The sequence below is a fragment of the Phyllostomus discolor genome, chromosome X (assembly GCF_004126475.2).
Source record: "Phyllostomus discolor isolate MPI-MPIP mPhyDis1 chromosome X, mPhyDis1.pri.v3, whole genome shotgun sequence".
In the NCBI taxonomy this organism is placed as follows: Eukaryota; Metazoa; Chordata; class Mammalia; order Chiroptera; family Phyllostomidae; genus Phyllostomus; species Phyllostomus discolor.
Window position 1 is genome coordinate 29,157,517 of NC_050198.1, and position 17,879 is coordinate 29,175,395.

The 17,879-nt window shown below is 34.9% G+C and overlaps 1 protein-coding gene across 8 annotated transcripts in view; it reads left to right on the forward strand.

The window, feature by feature from the left end:
- The window catches only part of KDM6A (lysine demethylase 6A), a 175,506-nt gene that overhangs the window by 89,725 nt on the left and 67,902 nt on the right, over positions 1-17,879 (forward strand). For all 8 annotated transcript variants that reach the window (XR_004900873.1, XM_028522707.2, XM_028522705.2 and 5 more), the window contains exons 7-8: positions 11,480-11,534; positions 15,254-15,288. Coding sequence is in view for 7 of the 8 variants with exons in the window: in XM_028522707.2 (XP_028378508.1) it covers positions 11,480-11,534; positions 15,254-15,288 (90 nt within the window). In the remaining variant the exon portion in view is untranslated. The remainder of the gene's footprint in view (positions 1-11,479; positions 11,535-15,253; positions 15,289-17,879) is intronic.

Here is a 17,879-nt window from a genome sequence, read left to right on the forward strand (position 1 = left end):
TACAACTTAAGCTAATTAAAATATCAACAAAAAAAGGTAGATCCTATGTGAAGTGCAACTTCCAGGATTGGTTGATTGAACTGATACAACATTTTATCAAGGATTCGTTTTCTTCTGTGTTGTATGTTGGCTTACTCTTAGGGCTGTATGCCAGGTTCAATGAAAGTGAGATTATTCCTCTTCCATATTTCATGTTAAAAAGATACTGTAGAGTAGTGGCATACGTGCTTAGTATAGTTCTGGTGTATAATAAGTGCTCAGTAAATATCTGGTAATAATTTTCATAGAGGAGAAAGATCCTTACTTCCTTTGATCTCTTCAAGAATACTTCACTTTGCATCTCATTTGCCAGAAATAAACCACATGGCCATTCTCAACTGATTCCTATTAAAGTCGTGGTTACTCTTAGACCACTTTCCCCAGTATTTGAGCAGGGCACTCAATTCCCTAAATACACTGTTCCTATGCTTTAATCCTATGGAGTGAAATGGTAGGTAAAAAGAGTATTTTGGTGTAGGGACGGTGTGAACAATCTGTGTGTTACAGGTTAGGTCTTCTCTAATTCATTTCGTTTCCCTATGCCTGAAGGAGGGATATTGTATATACAGTATGTTTTGGATGGTAAAATATTTGAATAAAGTAGAGTTTATTTTCATAATAGATTTTTTCTTTTCACTCACACATGAAATGCATTCCAGGGCCTCTGGTTTTATTTTGATCTCTGGTAATTACTTTTCTCCAGAAATGTATCTCTAAAACAGATTCCTTCTGTTTTGGTACTTTCAGAGCAAGCAGATTTGGTTTTCAAATTTGACCCTGCCATGTAAACTAATTGTGTGACTGTGGGCAAGATGCTTAATTCTTTTGATCTCTTTTTATCTATAGAACTGAAATAACTGTACTCACCCCACAAATTCCTCTCATTTGGATCTTTTATAGATATAGTGTTTGTGAAATCCCATTTTTTTAATCTTAGATTTTAATACTTGTATTTTTGTCACTTATCCCATCTCAGAAATGTGAAGTTAATATCCAGTTTACTTAATTATATGGTGTTATTTTTCCATTAATTTGACCAGTAACGCTTTCACGTGTTTAGTGACTATTGGAGTACCAATTCTTAATTTATTAACTAGGTAAACATCTGAATCAGAGTCCATTTCAGGGTGACATTTCTACATATTTTGTTGGTTTTCTTCTCTGCTTCAAGTAATACTTCCCTGAGTGGGGTTGGTTGCCTATTTAACACCATATGACTAATTCAGAATTATTTCATTACCTCTTAATGATATTAATGCTAATTGCTATACTCGTTATGTGTTTGAGGCAGTATGCTGTTACTATTTCAATAAAAATACACTAATTTTGACAAATAGTTTTATATAATGCCTCTAATTTTCATGTCCTGGCAGACTTATAATTTGCTTCATGTGAAGCTAATAAGAACAAAATAACATGTAATCACATCCTTATTATTCAGTCAGTTAATGCCAATGTATCTCTTTAATAAAGATCATATAGAAATTGCCCTTAATATTTGCATGTTTAAGTTTCCATAAAATATGTGAACATTAGATGTTTTTGGATTTTTAAAGGTAAAGAAGGTGGCTTTTTTAAGGGAACATATGGAAAGTTGACTGGGATACCAATGTAAGTTCCTTTATAGTTCGGTATTTGAAGATGATATGCTAATAGCTGATTGAAGGGGCTCCTTTGAAAGTTAGGAAGATGAGAATGACAGAGATAATTCAAAGGAAATTAGTTGAAGTCAAATGAGACTTGTATGTTAGCCAGGCATTTTACCAGGTGCTTAGTGTTCTTGAATGAATAGCTAAATGGAAGAGACTGTAAAATGGCTCATAGGATTGGCTGGAAATACTGGGAGAGGAAGAGAGAGAACGAGAGCAAGCAAGGTGGAGGGGAGCTAGTTTTATTTCTCATCTCTTAACAGATTTTTTTCTGTGCACACTGGCAGCACAGTTGTTTTCTCCTGATGCCACTGTTCACCAGTTCATTCAGCTTGTCTCGCCTCTACTGTTATACCTGACATCAAATTTCTGAATGAAGAAGTATTTCCACTTGATTTTTACCTTACTTTTCTACAGGAATGACTTATTTCCAGGTGTCCTGTTTGATCTTGTACTCATTACAGATTTATGAATTGTATTGTGAATTTTTTTATGCCAATATATTAAGGCAGAAGGGATAAGTAAAGGCATGATGATATCTATTTCCTTATAGAAACCACTTTTGTAAACTGTAAAATGCCTCCTGTCTTTTATTTTATTTACTGTAGAAAGCAGAAATTATTTTTCATTTAATTAAGACTGTAAACTGTATATATTATATACTGAGAATTTGATACTAGTTATTAATTTAATTTTAACTATTCCTTAAATTTCTAAAATACCTGTAATATTTCTTTGTTGAAGCTTTACCAGCACATTTTTTATTAGTTAAGTTGTCTGAAGATAATGAAAGTTGCTATTTCTCCATACCTGCTCCTGTCCTGCTCCCTTCATGGTGTTCAATAGCTTAACTCTTCCAGCTGGCATTTTGAAAGTTCTAGTCTTTTTTTATTTTTTATTGAGATAAAATTGACATGTAACATTATATAAGTTTAAGGTAGGTGTACAGCATGTTGGCTTGGTACATTTTATGTATTGCAATATAATTACCACCTTAGTATTAAACACCTGTCATGTCACAATTTTTTTTCTTTTTGCTGTGAACAATAAGGATCATCTAGTCTCTTAGCAACTTTGAAGAGCATGATACAGTATTGTTGACTGTAATCTCTGTGCTGTGCACTAGATCTCCAGGAGTTATCTACTAGTTGCAAATTTATACCTTTAAACATCTCCCCAGTTCCCATATCAGCAGTGAAACTGGGTTTCACCTGAGTGTAACATTACTGCGACTTTTGGCAAAGGATGGTTATTGCTGTTTGTTTTGTCTTCTGTCCCTTTTTTTCCTCAGTCGTGGATAGAATTCCCTCTGGTCTTTCTTTTTCCAAGTAGTACTTTTTACAAGTAGTACTCATCTACTTGCACTTTACCTTTTAGTCTCTCCAGATATTATTCTTTGGTATGAGGTGATCTCCTAATTGGTTTATGTAGCCACTCAGCAGTGCTTTCTCCACTTCACTCGGTCCAGTTTTGGTTTTTCCATTTGATATTTATTTCTGCCCTGAGTTCTGTTACATGCTTTCCAGTGTCAAGTAGTATAAATAGCAGAAGTACTTCATTTCCTCCAAAATGCATGTTTGAAAAGGACATGACTGCTCATAGGTATGCAGTGTCATCCACTCTGATACCGAGAAGCTGGGGTGGGGGGAGGGGCAGGTTTCCCATGTGAGTTTTCTCTCTGCAAATACATTTTAAATACAAGAAGTCCTTTCTAATTCAAAAGTATTTTGTTTCAGACCACATGCCTAGGTTAGTGGTTCAGTAGGCAGGGTGTGTATGGGAGGCAGCTGATCAGTGTTTTTTGTATTGATGCTTCTCTTCCCCCTTTTCTCCCTCCCTTCCCATAAATAAATACATATATACATACATACAAATATACATAAGTTTTTTTAATGTTCATACAAAACTACTTAAATTTGTGGTTGTAAATATTTGGTCTTCAAATGAAGCTTTATGAAACATTCAGTGTATCTGTCGTCATACCTTATAAAGAGATTATGTTCCAAAACAACATTTTACAGTGAAAATTATTGAATTATTCCCTTTATAAAATATATGTAATGTTCACTTTGTATTTGTTACTTGTATACCTAGCCGTCTTGATTTAATATGACTACAAATTGATCACTAGATACAAAAAACTTTGACATTATGTCAAACTGTATACACAGGTTAGATGCATATTAAAGCCAGTGTTTAAGAATTTCTAGTCAGTATCATAGCTATGCTTTTGTAAAATATGGTAGAAGGCAGGAGTTGGGAGAGCAGGTAGGACATAGGTACAGGAAAAAAAGATGAACAAGATCAGTAGAATAAATAAATGGGTTCTTGACGGATAAATGAACAGTAATATATCCTAGGAATCTTAAGGAAGTAATTTTATTACTTTATTAACTGATTTATTGTAGGAAGATATTTGACATTTATTGGCTTGAATCACTTTCCTATTAACTAACGTAGGAGAAAAAGAAATTAGCAACAAGTTTTGGGATTGGGAGGTGAAGAGGCTTTGAATGGAGATGGGTCATTTGGGAGTATATTGAGTTGGTGTAGACAGAAGTCTGGAGCCGAAAAGAAGGGCTAGAAATAAAACATTTTAACATCTCCATTAATGGTATCTTTTGTCTTACTTTTGTGTTACAGAAATTTTTAGAGAGACCAGATTGATAAACTTCATAGAGGGAGCCTCTTTTTTGACAAGATTGCCAGGATGCATTAACTATTAGTCATTGGTGTGCAGTTGAGTCACTCCCAAAACTATTGTAACAACCTTGCTTTACAAAGATAATTGGAAGACCCAAGTTTGAGGGCTTTGAGAGAACCCCAGTCAGATGAGCTTGGCTACATAATGTTTCTCACAAGCCCTACCATCATTTACCAGTTTCAGTTCTGTGTCTTATTTTCAGATACCCAATCTCTAAAATTAAGTACCATTATATCCTAAGACATTTTCCTAGTCTCACCCATTTATCATAGACTGTTAGTTTTAAGCATGAACTTTGTTGGTTTTAATCATACTTTTAGAACTGTGCCAATCTGTAACAATGAAAAAGAAACAATTTGCCTTTGACTTGAAAAGAATACCTGACACACCTTCCCTTATCTCATTTAAATGGTCCATAAACCCGGTTTTACTGGGGCTTTGTAAAAATAACAAGTTGTCTGCTCAGCCTGAAGTACCTCTTTTCTTCTCTCATGTATATCTTTGGGATTCCATTATGAAATTGTCTTTTAAACTTCTGTTACAACACCAGTTTCAGTGGACCTTGTGTTTGTTTAGTTGTAGATATATAGCCATAGCAGAGTGCCTGGCTTGTAGAGTAAAAAGCTGGTTGCCAACTTTTTATTCATAAGAGACTGTGTCTGCCATAACTGAATATAGACAGAAGTATCACCTATACACACCACGTCTACATATTCTGAAGTAAGGTTTTGAGGGGGTCAAGCACACGATTTAAAAACTTTTAAGACAATGGCATTTAACCCTGACTGTACATTAGAATAATTCGTAGAAGCTTTTGTGTGGTTCACAGGATGTCACCCTCAATCCACTGAATCAGAACCTGCAAGATTAGATCTGGAATCCAAACATTGATCCAGATTAATTTATATGTTGAGGCATACTTTTTGTCGATTACAAAAAGTTATCTCATTGCTTGTCTGTAGGATTGGAAATACAGTTGAAGGGTTCTACAATTGAAAAGAGTCATGAGATAATCAGATCAGAGTATACAGCTATAAGTAAAACAATTTAAAGGGAAATAAAGTCTTGAAACTCTAGTTTTATGTGTTAATTATATGAGTACAGATATCCTACCTCCAGCTAGAAATCAAGTTCCTCAGTCTGTATAGAGCAAAATGCTATAAAGTTATTTTGAAATATTGAATAAGTCAAAAGCTTTTAAAACAAAAGGTGACTTTGGTAATAAAGATGTCAACAGAAATTGTAATGAATCGAACCTTGTGTTAAATTGGACCAGAAGTCCTCTATAAAAAGAAAATCACTGTAGCATTTAAAAAAGATGTCTTAGGTAAATCCTCTTGACTTGGAAATTAATTTTCTGTAGAATGCTTTTTACCTTGAGGTTTGTATATAGTCTGAACTGCAAAAGCGTTTACTGCATAATAACTGTTTCACACAACAGCAGTTTCAGTACTACAGTATTTGTATGAGTTGCATATAGAGCACATATGGCAAACACAAGGCCCATGGGCCAAATCTGGTCCAGCACCTTGTTTCTACCCTGCAACAGTGCTGAGCTCCTTGCCCCTAGTTAAGGAGTAGTTACATTTATACAGTCCTAAAATTACATTCATCCCTTGGAAGGCAACTGCGAGGCCAATGTGGCCCCTGGTGAAAATGAGTTTGACACCCCTGATATAGAGGGTGAGGCATAAGTAGATTTACATTTGTCAATATGGAAAGTAATGCAATAATTAATACATAATATGAAAATAAACTGTTTCATGTACTTATAACTGTAAACCTATTTTTGTCTACCCTGTACTTCGTAGCTGCTTCTCTTGGTTGTAGGGATGGGTACCCGATATTCTACCACGACATTTTTAAGCTTGGGGGCTGGTTGATTATCATGTGATTCCTGCTGGTTTACATGTTAATAAGTACATCTATTTTGCATCTGGTTTAGATGCTAGAGCTGAAACTGAGGTCAGCCATGATTAGTGTGGCTTAGTGGATTGAGCATCATTCCATAAACTGGTCACCAGTTCAATTTCCAGTAAGGGCACATGCTTGGGTTGCAGGCCAGGTCCCTGGCGGGGGTGGGGGCAGGGGTGGAGCATGCAAGGTGCAACTGATCAGTGTTTCAGTGTTTCTCGCACGTTGATGTTTCTGTCCTTCTCTTTCTCCCTCCCGTCCCTTCTAAAAATAAATGAATAAAATCTTAAAAACAAAAACAACTATGAGATCATGTCATCCCCAGTTCCTCATCTCCCTTTAGTTTACTGAACCGTGTATTGGTATTTTTATTTATGTGGGTTTTCTGTAGTTACTTAGTTTTTTAAACTTAGTAATTATCCTGTAAGTTCTTTCAGTTTCACATGCATGCTTTTGAATATGTACTCTTGCCCAGTAATTTTTCTATACTGTTGCGGTTTGGAAATGTTTAGTATTTCATGATATTTTGGGTTTCATATGGTGCTTCAGTGACTTCATTGTTGATTAAAAATTACTGTATTTTGCCATGCATAATGTGTACCCACATTTTTGGCCCCAACTTTCAAGAAAAAAATGTTTTGTTTTAATTTTTAAATTCAATTATTTGTTGATTTAGACACTTGTTTTTTATATTATAAAGGCATTTTAGCATTTATTTTTGAACATTATGGTATAAGAAATTTTATATAACACATACACATAAATGTTTACATAGATACAAATTAGTACTACCCATGTATAATGCACATCCTTATTTTTCACTCAAAAAAATTGGGACAAAATGTACTCATTATACATGATAAAATACAGTATATAAAACATGGCCCAGAACTGTTTCTGCCAGGTTTTATTGAATGACCTCGAGTATTGATAGATGAAATGTGGGCTAGACAATTTGAATTATACATCTCTCTATGCTCTTTGTGGGATTTCAATGTAATAATAAAACAAATACTGCCATCTTGAAGGCTGTTTCTTTGCAGGTCAGTTTATATCCTTTGATGGTTGATTTAGGAGAGTTCTGTCTTATCTAAATATTAATTTGTGCTGGCAGGATATATTAGATTTAGAAATATATTGCCATGTACATGTGTGGCTATTGTGCTGCTCTTTTTGTCTAGAGGAAAGCAGTTATAAAGCATGCTTTGTTTTGTGGTACTCAGTTTTTAAAAGTCTTTTACTTTCTTTTTTTAATACATTTTATTGATTATGCTATTACAGTTGTCCCATTTTCCCCCCTTTGACTCCCCGCCACCCTGCACAAGCCCTCACACCCATATTCCCCCCATTTAGTTCATGTCCATGGGTCATACATAAGTTCTTTGGCTTCTACTTTTCCCATACTATTCTTACCCTCCCCCTGTCTATTTTCTACCTATCATCTATGCTACTTATTCTCTGTATCTTTTCCCCCTCTCTCCTCCTCCCACTCTCCTGTTGCTAACCCTCCATGTGATCTCCATTTCTGTGGTTCTGTTCCTGTTCTAGTTGATTGCTTAGTTTGTTTTTATTTTTGTTTTAGGTGTGGTTGTTCATAATTGTGAGTTTGCTGTCATTTTACTATACATCTTTTTTATCTTCTTTTTCTCAGCTAAGTCCCTTTTAACATTTCATAAAATAAAGGCTTATTGATGATGAACTCCTTCAACTTGACCTTATCTGAGAAGCACTTTATCTTCCCTTCCATTCTAAATGATAGCTTTGCTGGATAGAGCAATCTGAGATGTAGGTCCTTGCCCTTCATGACTTAGAATAATTCTTTCCAGCCCCTTCTTGCCTGCAAGGTGTCTTTTGGGAAATCATCTGACAGTCTGATGGGAACTCCTTTGTAGGTTAGTGTCCCCTTATCTCTTGCTGCTTCTAGGATTCTCTCCTTCATTTTTACCTTGGCTAATGTAATTATGATGTGCCTTGGTGTGTTCCTTCTTGGGGACTATTTGGGCTTCCTGGACTTCCTGGAAGTCTATTTCCTTTGCCAGCTCAGGGAAATTCTCATGTATTATTTGTTCAAATAACTTTTCCACTTGTTGCTCTTCATCTTCCCCTTCTGGTACCCCTATAATTCGGATGTTGGAATGTTTAAAGATGTCCTGGAGGTTCCTAAGCTTCTCATTTTTTTGAATTCTTATTTCTTCATTATTTTCTGACTGTACATTTTTTTCTTCCTTCTGGCGTACTCTATTGTTTTGAGTCCCGGTTTCCTTCCCCTCACTATTGATTCCCTATGCATTTTCATTCATTTCTCTTATTGTAGCCTTAATTTTTTCATCTAATTTGCAACCAAATTCAACCAATTCTGTGAACATCCTGATCACCAGTGCTTTGAACTATGGATCTGATAGGTTGGCTATCTCTTGGTTGCTTAAAAATATTGTCTCTGGGGCTTTGATTTATACTTCGGTTTGAGCCATTTGGGGAGGGGGCTGGTCGCACTTGTTACGTAGTAGGGGTGGAGTCTTAGATGTTTTCCAGGGCGGGGCAACCCAGTTGCTGGGTTGTCACGTTGTATGTGGGGGAGAGGTCCAAGAGGAAACAGTGGTGCTTGCTCCTCTCTCAGTTGGATTTCAGTCCTTTCCACTGCTTTCCCCAAGCTACCTGGGCCTTTCTGGTACTTATTCCAGTGTGGGTGGGCTTCTGTACGTTCTAGGACCCTGTGGGTCTCTGCACCACACTCTCCTGTGAGGCTGGGAGTCTCTCCCTGTGCCTCAACCTCCACAGGTGTTTTCAGTCAGTGTCTCAAGGTTCTGTTTCCCAGTGCTGGGACACTGGGTTGCATGATCTGTCTCACTGCCCTATTTCGCTTGGTTTATCTATGCGAGAATGTGGCCTGGACAGCCAGGTGCCTTGCACGCAGTGCCTCGCTTCACAGTTGCCACCTTGCTAGGTCTGCCAGCTGCCTGTGTGCTGGGGATGCCTTATGCACCTAGGAAGCATTTGGAAGTGTTATGTGTAGCTTTTTGTGCTGAGACCCCTCTCCACCTGGCTGCCTGACTCCGGCCCTCCTACCAGCCTGGATGAATGTGTGTATTTTAACTCCTTGGTTGTCCAACTTCCATACAGTTCAATTTTGTCAGATCTGGTTGTTATGTTTTTTCTAAATTGTTGCTGACCTTATTTTGGTTGTGTGAGAGGAGGCACAGTGTGTCTACCTATACCTCCATCATGGCTGGAGGTACTTTTTAAAATAGTCTTGCTTTCTATTGCCATGGTAGTACACTCAAGGGATGTTTGAGGACACACAATCTGCTTAGTTGGCCCAGGGAAAAATAAAAGCAGTTTTCGAGGTGTTGAGATGTTGGATTTTTTTTTTCATTCTGTTGACCATGGCAAATAATATTTTAGTTTTGTTTTGTTATTGAACATTGTATCCCTAGTGTCTGCATTGTCCTAAGAGGATTATATACTCTTGATAAATTCATTTGTTGAATGGATTAAATATTCTGTATTTAAGAGTCATTGTCATTTTGTTTGTAGTGTACTCATTCAAAATTTATATCCCTTAAATATATTTTTAAGATATTTATTTATTCTTAGAGGAGAAGGGAAGGAAAAAAAAGAGAAACATCATTGTGTGGTTGTCTCTCACGTGCCCCCCACTGGGGACCTGGCCTGCAACCCAGGCATGTGCCCCGATTGGGAATTGAACCAGCAACCCTTTGGTTCACATACCCGCACTCAATCTACTCTAATCTTTTATTCTTTGTAACACTGGGTAGCCAGTATTTGTTTATTTTTGTTAATTCAGGGTTCCAGTTGATCAAGTCCGGTTTTGTTGATTCTGTGTTAAAATACAGTACTGAAAACTTGTGGCCTTCTATATAGGAGGTAACCAATCGATGTCCCTCCCACCCCATTTCTCTTTCTGTAAAAATCAATGAACATGCCCTCGGGTGAGGATTAAATAAAATATAACTCTAAATTTAGATATTTTTATTGTTGATAGAAATGAACTTAGTGTGGTCAGTTTTTAAAAAATGATTTGTATTTTGGCTGTTGGTTACTTTATATGTATGCTAAAATTTGAATATAAATTTGTGTAAGTACCATATTTTTGGACTATAAGATGCACCTAGGTTTTAGAGGAAAATAGGAAAAAATTTTGAAGCAAAGTGTGGTAAAATATTTAATAACATAAATAACATAATATTTCACCAATATAGATGTAAACAGAACTCAACAGCAGCCTTAACAACCATTATTCCTCCCAAGGGGAGGGGGTGCATCTTATAGTCCGAAAAATATGCTACTTTTTTAGAAAAGTTGAAAGCGATGTACTTTTTTTTATCTTGAAGACTATACCAACTCTAATACTTGCTTTCTCTTAGTTTACATGCCAGGTTTAATGTTGACAAACTAGATGTCACCCAGTGTTTTGGATTATGATTTGCATTCTTAAAAATATGTTGTATGTTAAATTTAACATTTTTGGGGGCAAGCTTATATGACATAATAACTATTAAACTATTATAGTTATAATAGTATAACTATTAATGGACTAAAATTGCCTACACATATAATAGCACATTCTAAAAGGATAATTATATTTCACAAACAAACTTGAATGCGGGCTATTTGTAGCTTGTGCATTCTTTGTAGTAGTCAAAATCGTTTTTTTTTAAAAAATTTTAGAAGGCACTGAATACAGTGATTATTGAAATATCAGGAAGGGCAGATAGTTTTACCCTTGATCATAATTCTCATAGTAATTTTTTTTGTTTCTAAAGTTCATGTCTCATTTTGAGATAAGCAGTGGTGTTCTGACATTAATGCCATCAAAGTTTTACTTTCAGTTTTAAAAATGATGGGTTCTGTTTAAATTGTAACTAATACATTTTATTTATTTGAGGATTTAAATATCTGAAGCTTTTTTTCATGTAAATAAAAATATGCACTGGGTAACTTGATAAAGTTAATTCTTTCCCAAAGTCTTCATTCTCAAAAACCTGGCTGTTACTAGCAGGAAATGCTCAACATAATTCCACTTGGTTGTCTACTGTGTTTCATTTGCATAGCATAGGTTTATCATGTTAGACCATACATGCCTGGAAAATATTTTCAGACATAGTCATATAACTTAATTTAGTGCATTAATTTTCTTACTCTCTCCTTACAGCATTTTCAGTTAGCGTTGGTTGACTGTAATCCCTGCACTTTGTCTAATGCTGAAAGTAAGTATTAATAACCATAGTTTTCTATATGTATTCAAATCACTTTATGTCAAATAATACTACTAGTAGTAATAATGATAGTGATAAATCTCGTGCAGTTTTTTTCTTGTAGAATTATTGAATTTAACTGTATTGGTTGCCATGGCTACTTGTACAAATGGAACATGTCAGATGAATTATTGTGAAAAGCCTGTGTCCAAAGTAGATATACCAGTGAACTGAGTTGTTGAATTCAAATTACCTATACCAGTGAGCGAGATTGATTATTTATGTATTAATTATCTTGTAGATGACTTGGGAGAATTAAAAATGGGGTTTGCTGGTCTTTTAGGAAAAATGAGTTTACAAAGGTTCATATGTGATAGGTCAGTGATTCCTGCTATGTAGTATGTAGTATACTTGGCCTTTTTATTATATTTTTATACATCATAAAATTTGAGGTGACATTTCTCAATTAATTCAAAAAGAATGTATGTGTGAAGCATGTTCCGATATAGTAGTTTCCTTCAAACAGTTATTTTCTGTTTCTGCGTAGGTTTCCTTCCAAAATGAAAGATTTCTTTAAATTGAACTCAGGATTTTGTAATGATGAGTGTATTTGCAGATACAATGATGCAAAAGTAAAAAAAATGCAGCAGTATTTCAGTTTTTAAGATGAGGTTAGATTAAAAAAATTAACTCATAGAAATATTAATTTATAAATATATTCAGGTTATATAAATCATCTAGTTTATGGGAATAAGAAAAAAGCTGATTTTCATTTTTTTAAATATCCAGTGCCTTAAAGCCAAGTGTCATAACTACTTGTCATTTTAAATAACTTCTGAGGGTTGTTTCATAAATGTGAGACTAAATATATTGGTAAATCCTCATTTTACTCTATTCTGTTAAGGTTAAAACTCACTTGTAGCTCACTACTCTTGATTGGAAAACGCCTATGTAGAAGGACTACCACAGGACAGAAAACTTTCCTGTCTAATTTAAAGAGGACAGTTTGAACTAACATCTTCAAGTTTACTATGCCTAAGGAAAATAGGAGGGAGAGTGACTAATGTCCTATTTTGCCCAGGTCTGGGGTTTTTCCCGGGGTTCAGGACTTTGAGTACTAAAAGGTTGGTAACTCTAATGGAAGGGTGTGCGCTTTATTTAGAGATATTAAGCCATTATAGTTAAGTTAATTCGGGTAGTTTATTTGATAGTGGCAGATGGCTTACAGAGCAATATGGACTACCTGCCTTGAGCCAGACATTATTAATGTTTCAACACCAGGCTCTGTCTTTGTAACACTTACTTCTCTTAGAAATTTTTATGTCATCATCTGTTGTCTTTGACAGCAGACTTTGACTATTCTTTCAAACCTTTATGTTACCTTGTGATACTACAAAGATCAGAAGATAATAGAAAGTAAAGTGGGCTTTTAAAAAAGTTCATATGAGAGATTTGTATTTTATGACAATTCATTTATGCAATTAAAAAAATTAGTAGGTACACTGGCTTCTAGAAGTGCTTAAGATGGATTAATTACAGGTAGTATTTTGAAAAGTGGAGTCATGATGATGTGAGGGCTTTCGTTATATGATTGCCCCTTGGGATAAAATTGTTTCTTTGGGATTTTTAAAAATTCTGTTAATTCTAAAAATAATGTTAATTTCTGAATAAAGCTTAATCTCAGAACCTTTCATGTTAGTATTTGTTAAAAATTCCTACCACTAATTGAGACTTGCCAAATGGAGCTTTTTCATAGGTGTATGGTTATGTTCCACTTTGAAGAAGACTTTTAAGAGTTTAAATATATGGTGGTTTCACACTATAAAAGATGACATTGGATTTAGTAAGTCATGGGATAGGGAAGCCCTTGACATAAGGCATAAGAGTGAGATTGGTAGAAGTATGGGATAGTAGTAGGGTGCCCACTGGCTACTGATCTTTTCTTTCTTTTTACAACACTTTATTAGAGGAGAAAGGAGATTGTGGGAAATGAGCATAGATATTTTATTTCTTCATCATTCCCTTAACCTGTAACCTACTCTCCCTCCATTGATGTAGTGAGGTGAGATGTGGACTGGAACACAAGGAGAACTGTGCTCAAAAAAGCATGTGAGGAATAAGAAAAGCCTTCAACAGGTGTAGGTGAAAGGGATATTTACATATGTAGAACTTTTATTATTATTATTATGTGCTTTCACAAAACTGATTTTTATCTTCTAAAGACATTTTTATTTTGCCTCATTTTGATTAGTTGACATGTGATATTTAATGATTATTTATGGAGTTATTTGTAGTTTTGATCCAAAAGTGGTATTGTTTTTAAAGTTCATTATATATTTTGTTTGTTTTGATGTTCATGGTTTTTTTTAGACGAGCTGTTTCCAGGTGGTAGGTGGTCAAGGGAATAGGTGTTGGCAGAACTGAATAAAAAGGCAACTTTCCAGACCTTGCCGCCAGGTTCACTGTATCATAACCTTGGGGATCTCTATTTTTCTCAAGCCTTCTAGGTGAATCTTAAAAGTTGCAGGAATCAGTTCGTGGTACACTCTCCAATACAGAATTGATGATAGCTATGAACCTTGCTTGTAAAGATCTACATAAATAGTCTGCATATAATTTTGAAAGGCTCCCAGGCTCCTTGAAATCCAGCTATGAAATTCAGATAGATAGAACATTAAAGAATGAGAATCAGTACTTAAGTAGCTAGAATTCAGTTTGATTACTTGTTCATTGTTGCCTTCATGGAATCATTCATACTCTGGTGATGCAGTATCAGAAAGAGCTGAAAATAAAAGCTGACATGTTTTTATCTGCTTTTCAAGACATTTGTTAATCTTGGGTCTGTTTATTATTTTTGCTTCCTAAGTGGTTTGACTTCTTTTTTTTTTAGGATTTTATTTACTTTTAGAAAGGGAAGGGAAGGAGAGAGGGAGGGAGGGAGGGAGGGAGGGAGGGAGGGAGGGAGGGAGGGAGGGAGGGAGGGAGGGAAACATCAATGTGCGGTTGCTGGGCACTGTGGCCTGCAACCCAGGCATGTACCCTGACTGGAATCGAACCTGCGACACTTTGGTTCGCAGCCTGTGCTGAATCCACTGACCTATGCCAGCCAGGGCTGTGGTTTGACTTTTTAAAAAAGTCCTTAAAAATAATTCTGAAGAACTGATAGAGAAATGTAACAACTAATTTCCTCTGTGTTATTACCAGTGTCATCCTGGTCTATGACTGCTTTATAAAATGTGCAGATATGAAATACGGCATAAGAAAAATATTAGAGGTTTTTCCTATTTTAATGTGTTTTTTACAAATAGTGACTTTATATTTTTCACCTGGAACTCAGTTTTTAAATACCATGTTTTGAAACATGAGATTAAAAAGTTTTTTCTGTTTGCTTAATGTGGCTACTTTATACTTGTAATAAGTATACTCACTGAAACTAATACAAAATAATATTAAATATAAACTGTAATTGAAAAAATTTAAAAAGTATGCTCACTTGGTACAGATTTTAATAATTATATTGACAAAATTTGATAACCAGTAACGAATACATATAGCTTCTTATCATGTTTGTATATGTTTGTATATTCTATTTTATTAAAAAGAAAGGTTATGTTCCATTATTACTTAAATCTGTATAGTGTACACTGTACTTGTTTTACATTTTATATTCTCGCTTATTTACCCCAAACACTTATGTATTGATTGATTTCTATTTTCTATCATCTTTGCAGTTCAATTTCACATTGCCCACTTATATGAAACCCAGGTAAGTATTTAACTTACCTTACTTAAAACAAAAGTGATCACCCTTATCATTTTCAGTGATAATCAAATAATTTAATGGAGTTCTGGGTATTATCTCTTACATACATTTTAAGCTTAGTAAATGTGGTCAAGATTTTGTTTATTGAAGCAGTTATTACAGAGTACTTGCTTTGCACAAAGAAATTTCATTTAATGTTATTTGCATCTAAACTTAAATGTCTGCAGACTTAAATGGCTAAAATTAAGATTTCTCTTATTGTAAGGAAATGCCTAGTTTTTTTTTTTTTCAAAATGTTTATAGATGGTTGCTATAATGTATTGCTTTTAGTTTCAGTTTTTCTTAATATTGAAATATCCCTTCTATGTGTCACCATTTGAAAGGCATATTAGAGTCACCTTTCTGATGTCATTATCACTACTTTTATGGTATTTAAAATACTTTTTCAGTTTAATCATAGACCATTGTTTTTATGTATGGCACATTTCGCCTAGTGGTTCAATGAAAGGTATAACACAGACATTTACTGTAGGCAGTGGTATGGAAAATCAGGCATATAAATTGATATGAGACTAAGTATTAGGTAATCATAGCTTAATCAAAACATTTTATAATAGCTTTTCAGAGAACAAAATAGTTATATTTGTATATAATTTGTAAGGTCTGTTTTGTTTCAGAACCACCATGAAGTGCTTTAAAAAATTAACACTAGGTTCCTGGACACCAGCAGAAAACACACACAGACACACACACAGAATCAAAATTGATGCACACTCATGTTTGGATACCCTACTACTCTGTCCACCTTGAGGAGTTGCATGTGAAAATTACACATATGTTGTGAATCAGAGTCTATTCCTGTCAATGCTAATCCCAGCCTCCTGCCAACTACTGATTTTTGCTGAATCAGCAAAGACTCCAGTGGGAAAGCAGATACAGAAGTCAGCTTCCTCTCCAAAGTTCTTTTCCTTGAGTCTCAGCTCCTTTTCTTCCCATTACCTCAAGTGTTCTCTGCTACCTTCAAAAGGATGAATTCTGATTTTTTTCTCCAGCTTTTTTAGTTCTTAAATTACTGGTCTGTCACTAGTTGTAACAGAAGTTTTCTCACCTTTATTTGTAATGAGTGTTGTTGCTTGAGGTAGAATCCTATTTTATTTGACCACTTTGAAATTTACATTCCATTATGTTTGGCTTTCATTGTTTCTGATGAGAAGTTGTTGGTGGTAATTTTTAATCTTATGAAGGTAATGTGGGAGCAGGGCCCTCCCCCCATTGATTGATAAATTTTATTGCCCATTAAGATTAAACAAAACAGAACAAAATTTGTTCTAAGCAAAGTATATAATTACTAGATGACAGAAAGATGACACTCCAAGCATATCAAAGGGTTGAAAAATCTCTACTTGGTGCTTATAACAAGGATGTTCATTTTCAATAAAAAGAGAAGCAAAGGCTTACCTACATACTTCTAGAAAGTTCCTTTTATAGTTCATCTGATTCATACCAACAGACCTTATTTATGAATATGGAGTTTTACAAAGTAAATTTAAGTAAAGTCATATGTGGTTAGTGGCCACTGCTAGGTAACCAGATAGTTTAAGGGAAATCTCTTTATATAGGAATAAGTCTTCCTGCTAATCAGTATATTATAGAAAACAGAATACAATATTTCAGAAATGCCTAGGCCCTAGTCCCACTTTAGCCTCACAGTGTAAAACAGTAAGACTAAATTAAAACTGAAAGGCAATGGAATACCTTTTAAACTAGAGTAGTTAAGGAAGGCCTCTTTGAGTAGGAACTGTGTGGGCTGAGTCCTGAATGGAGAGAAGCCAGTGATATTATCAACTGGGACTTGTGTGTGTTTGTTTGTGTGTTTCGGTCATTCTGGTAAAGAGGTTAGCAAGTATATAACAGCTTTGTGGTATTGAGCTTATAATGCAAAGGTCAGCAAAGGTAGGTTTATAATTGCATTGTGACATTATTTGAAGGTTAATAGAGCTATTGTAATAAATATAACCTGCATGTCTTTTTCCATATGAACAACTGTAAGCCTACTTTTGTCTACCCCTGTTTGAAAAGACAAAAAGAAGGCCTTTTGTAGAGATGGAAATGTAGGGCTTAACATTTTTTTGTTAAATTGAATCATGCATTTAGGTTTCGGTTATTTTACTTTTCAGCTTTATTGAGGTGTAATTGACAAATACAATTTTAAGATACTTAGAGTGTACAACATGATGGTTTTATATACGTATATATTGTGAAAGAATTCCCTCCCCCTCATTGATATAATTAACATATCCATCACCTCACATTTAACTCCCTGTCTCTTTTTGGATGTGAACATTTAAGTTTCTATTCTTTCTCTTAACAAATTTCAGTTACACAATACAGTGTTATCAGCTATAGTCATTACGTTAAACATCAAACCCTCATGTCTTACTCATCTTATAACTTGAAAGATTATACCTTTTTATCAACTCCTTGTTGCCCCCATCCTCTCCTCTTGGCAGTTACTTTTCTGCTCTTTGTATGTGTACCTGCCTCCACCCACCCCATTTAAAGACTGTACATATAAGTGATAACCATGCAGTAAT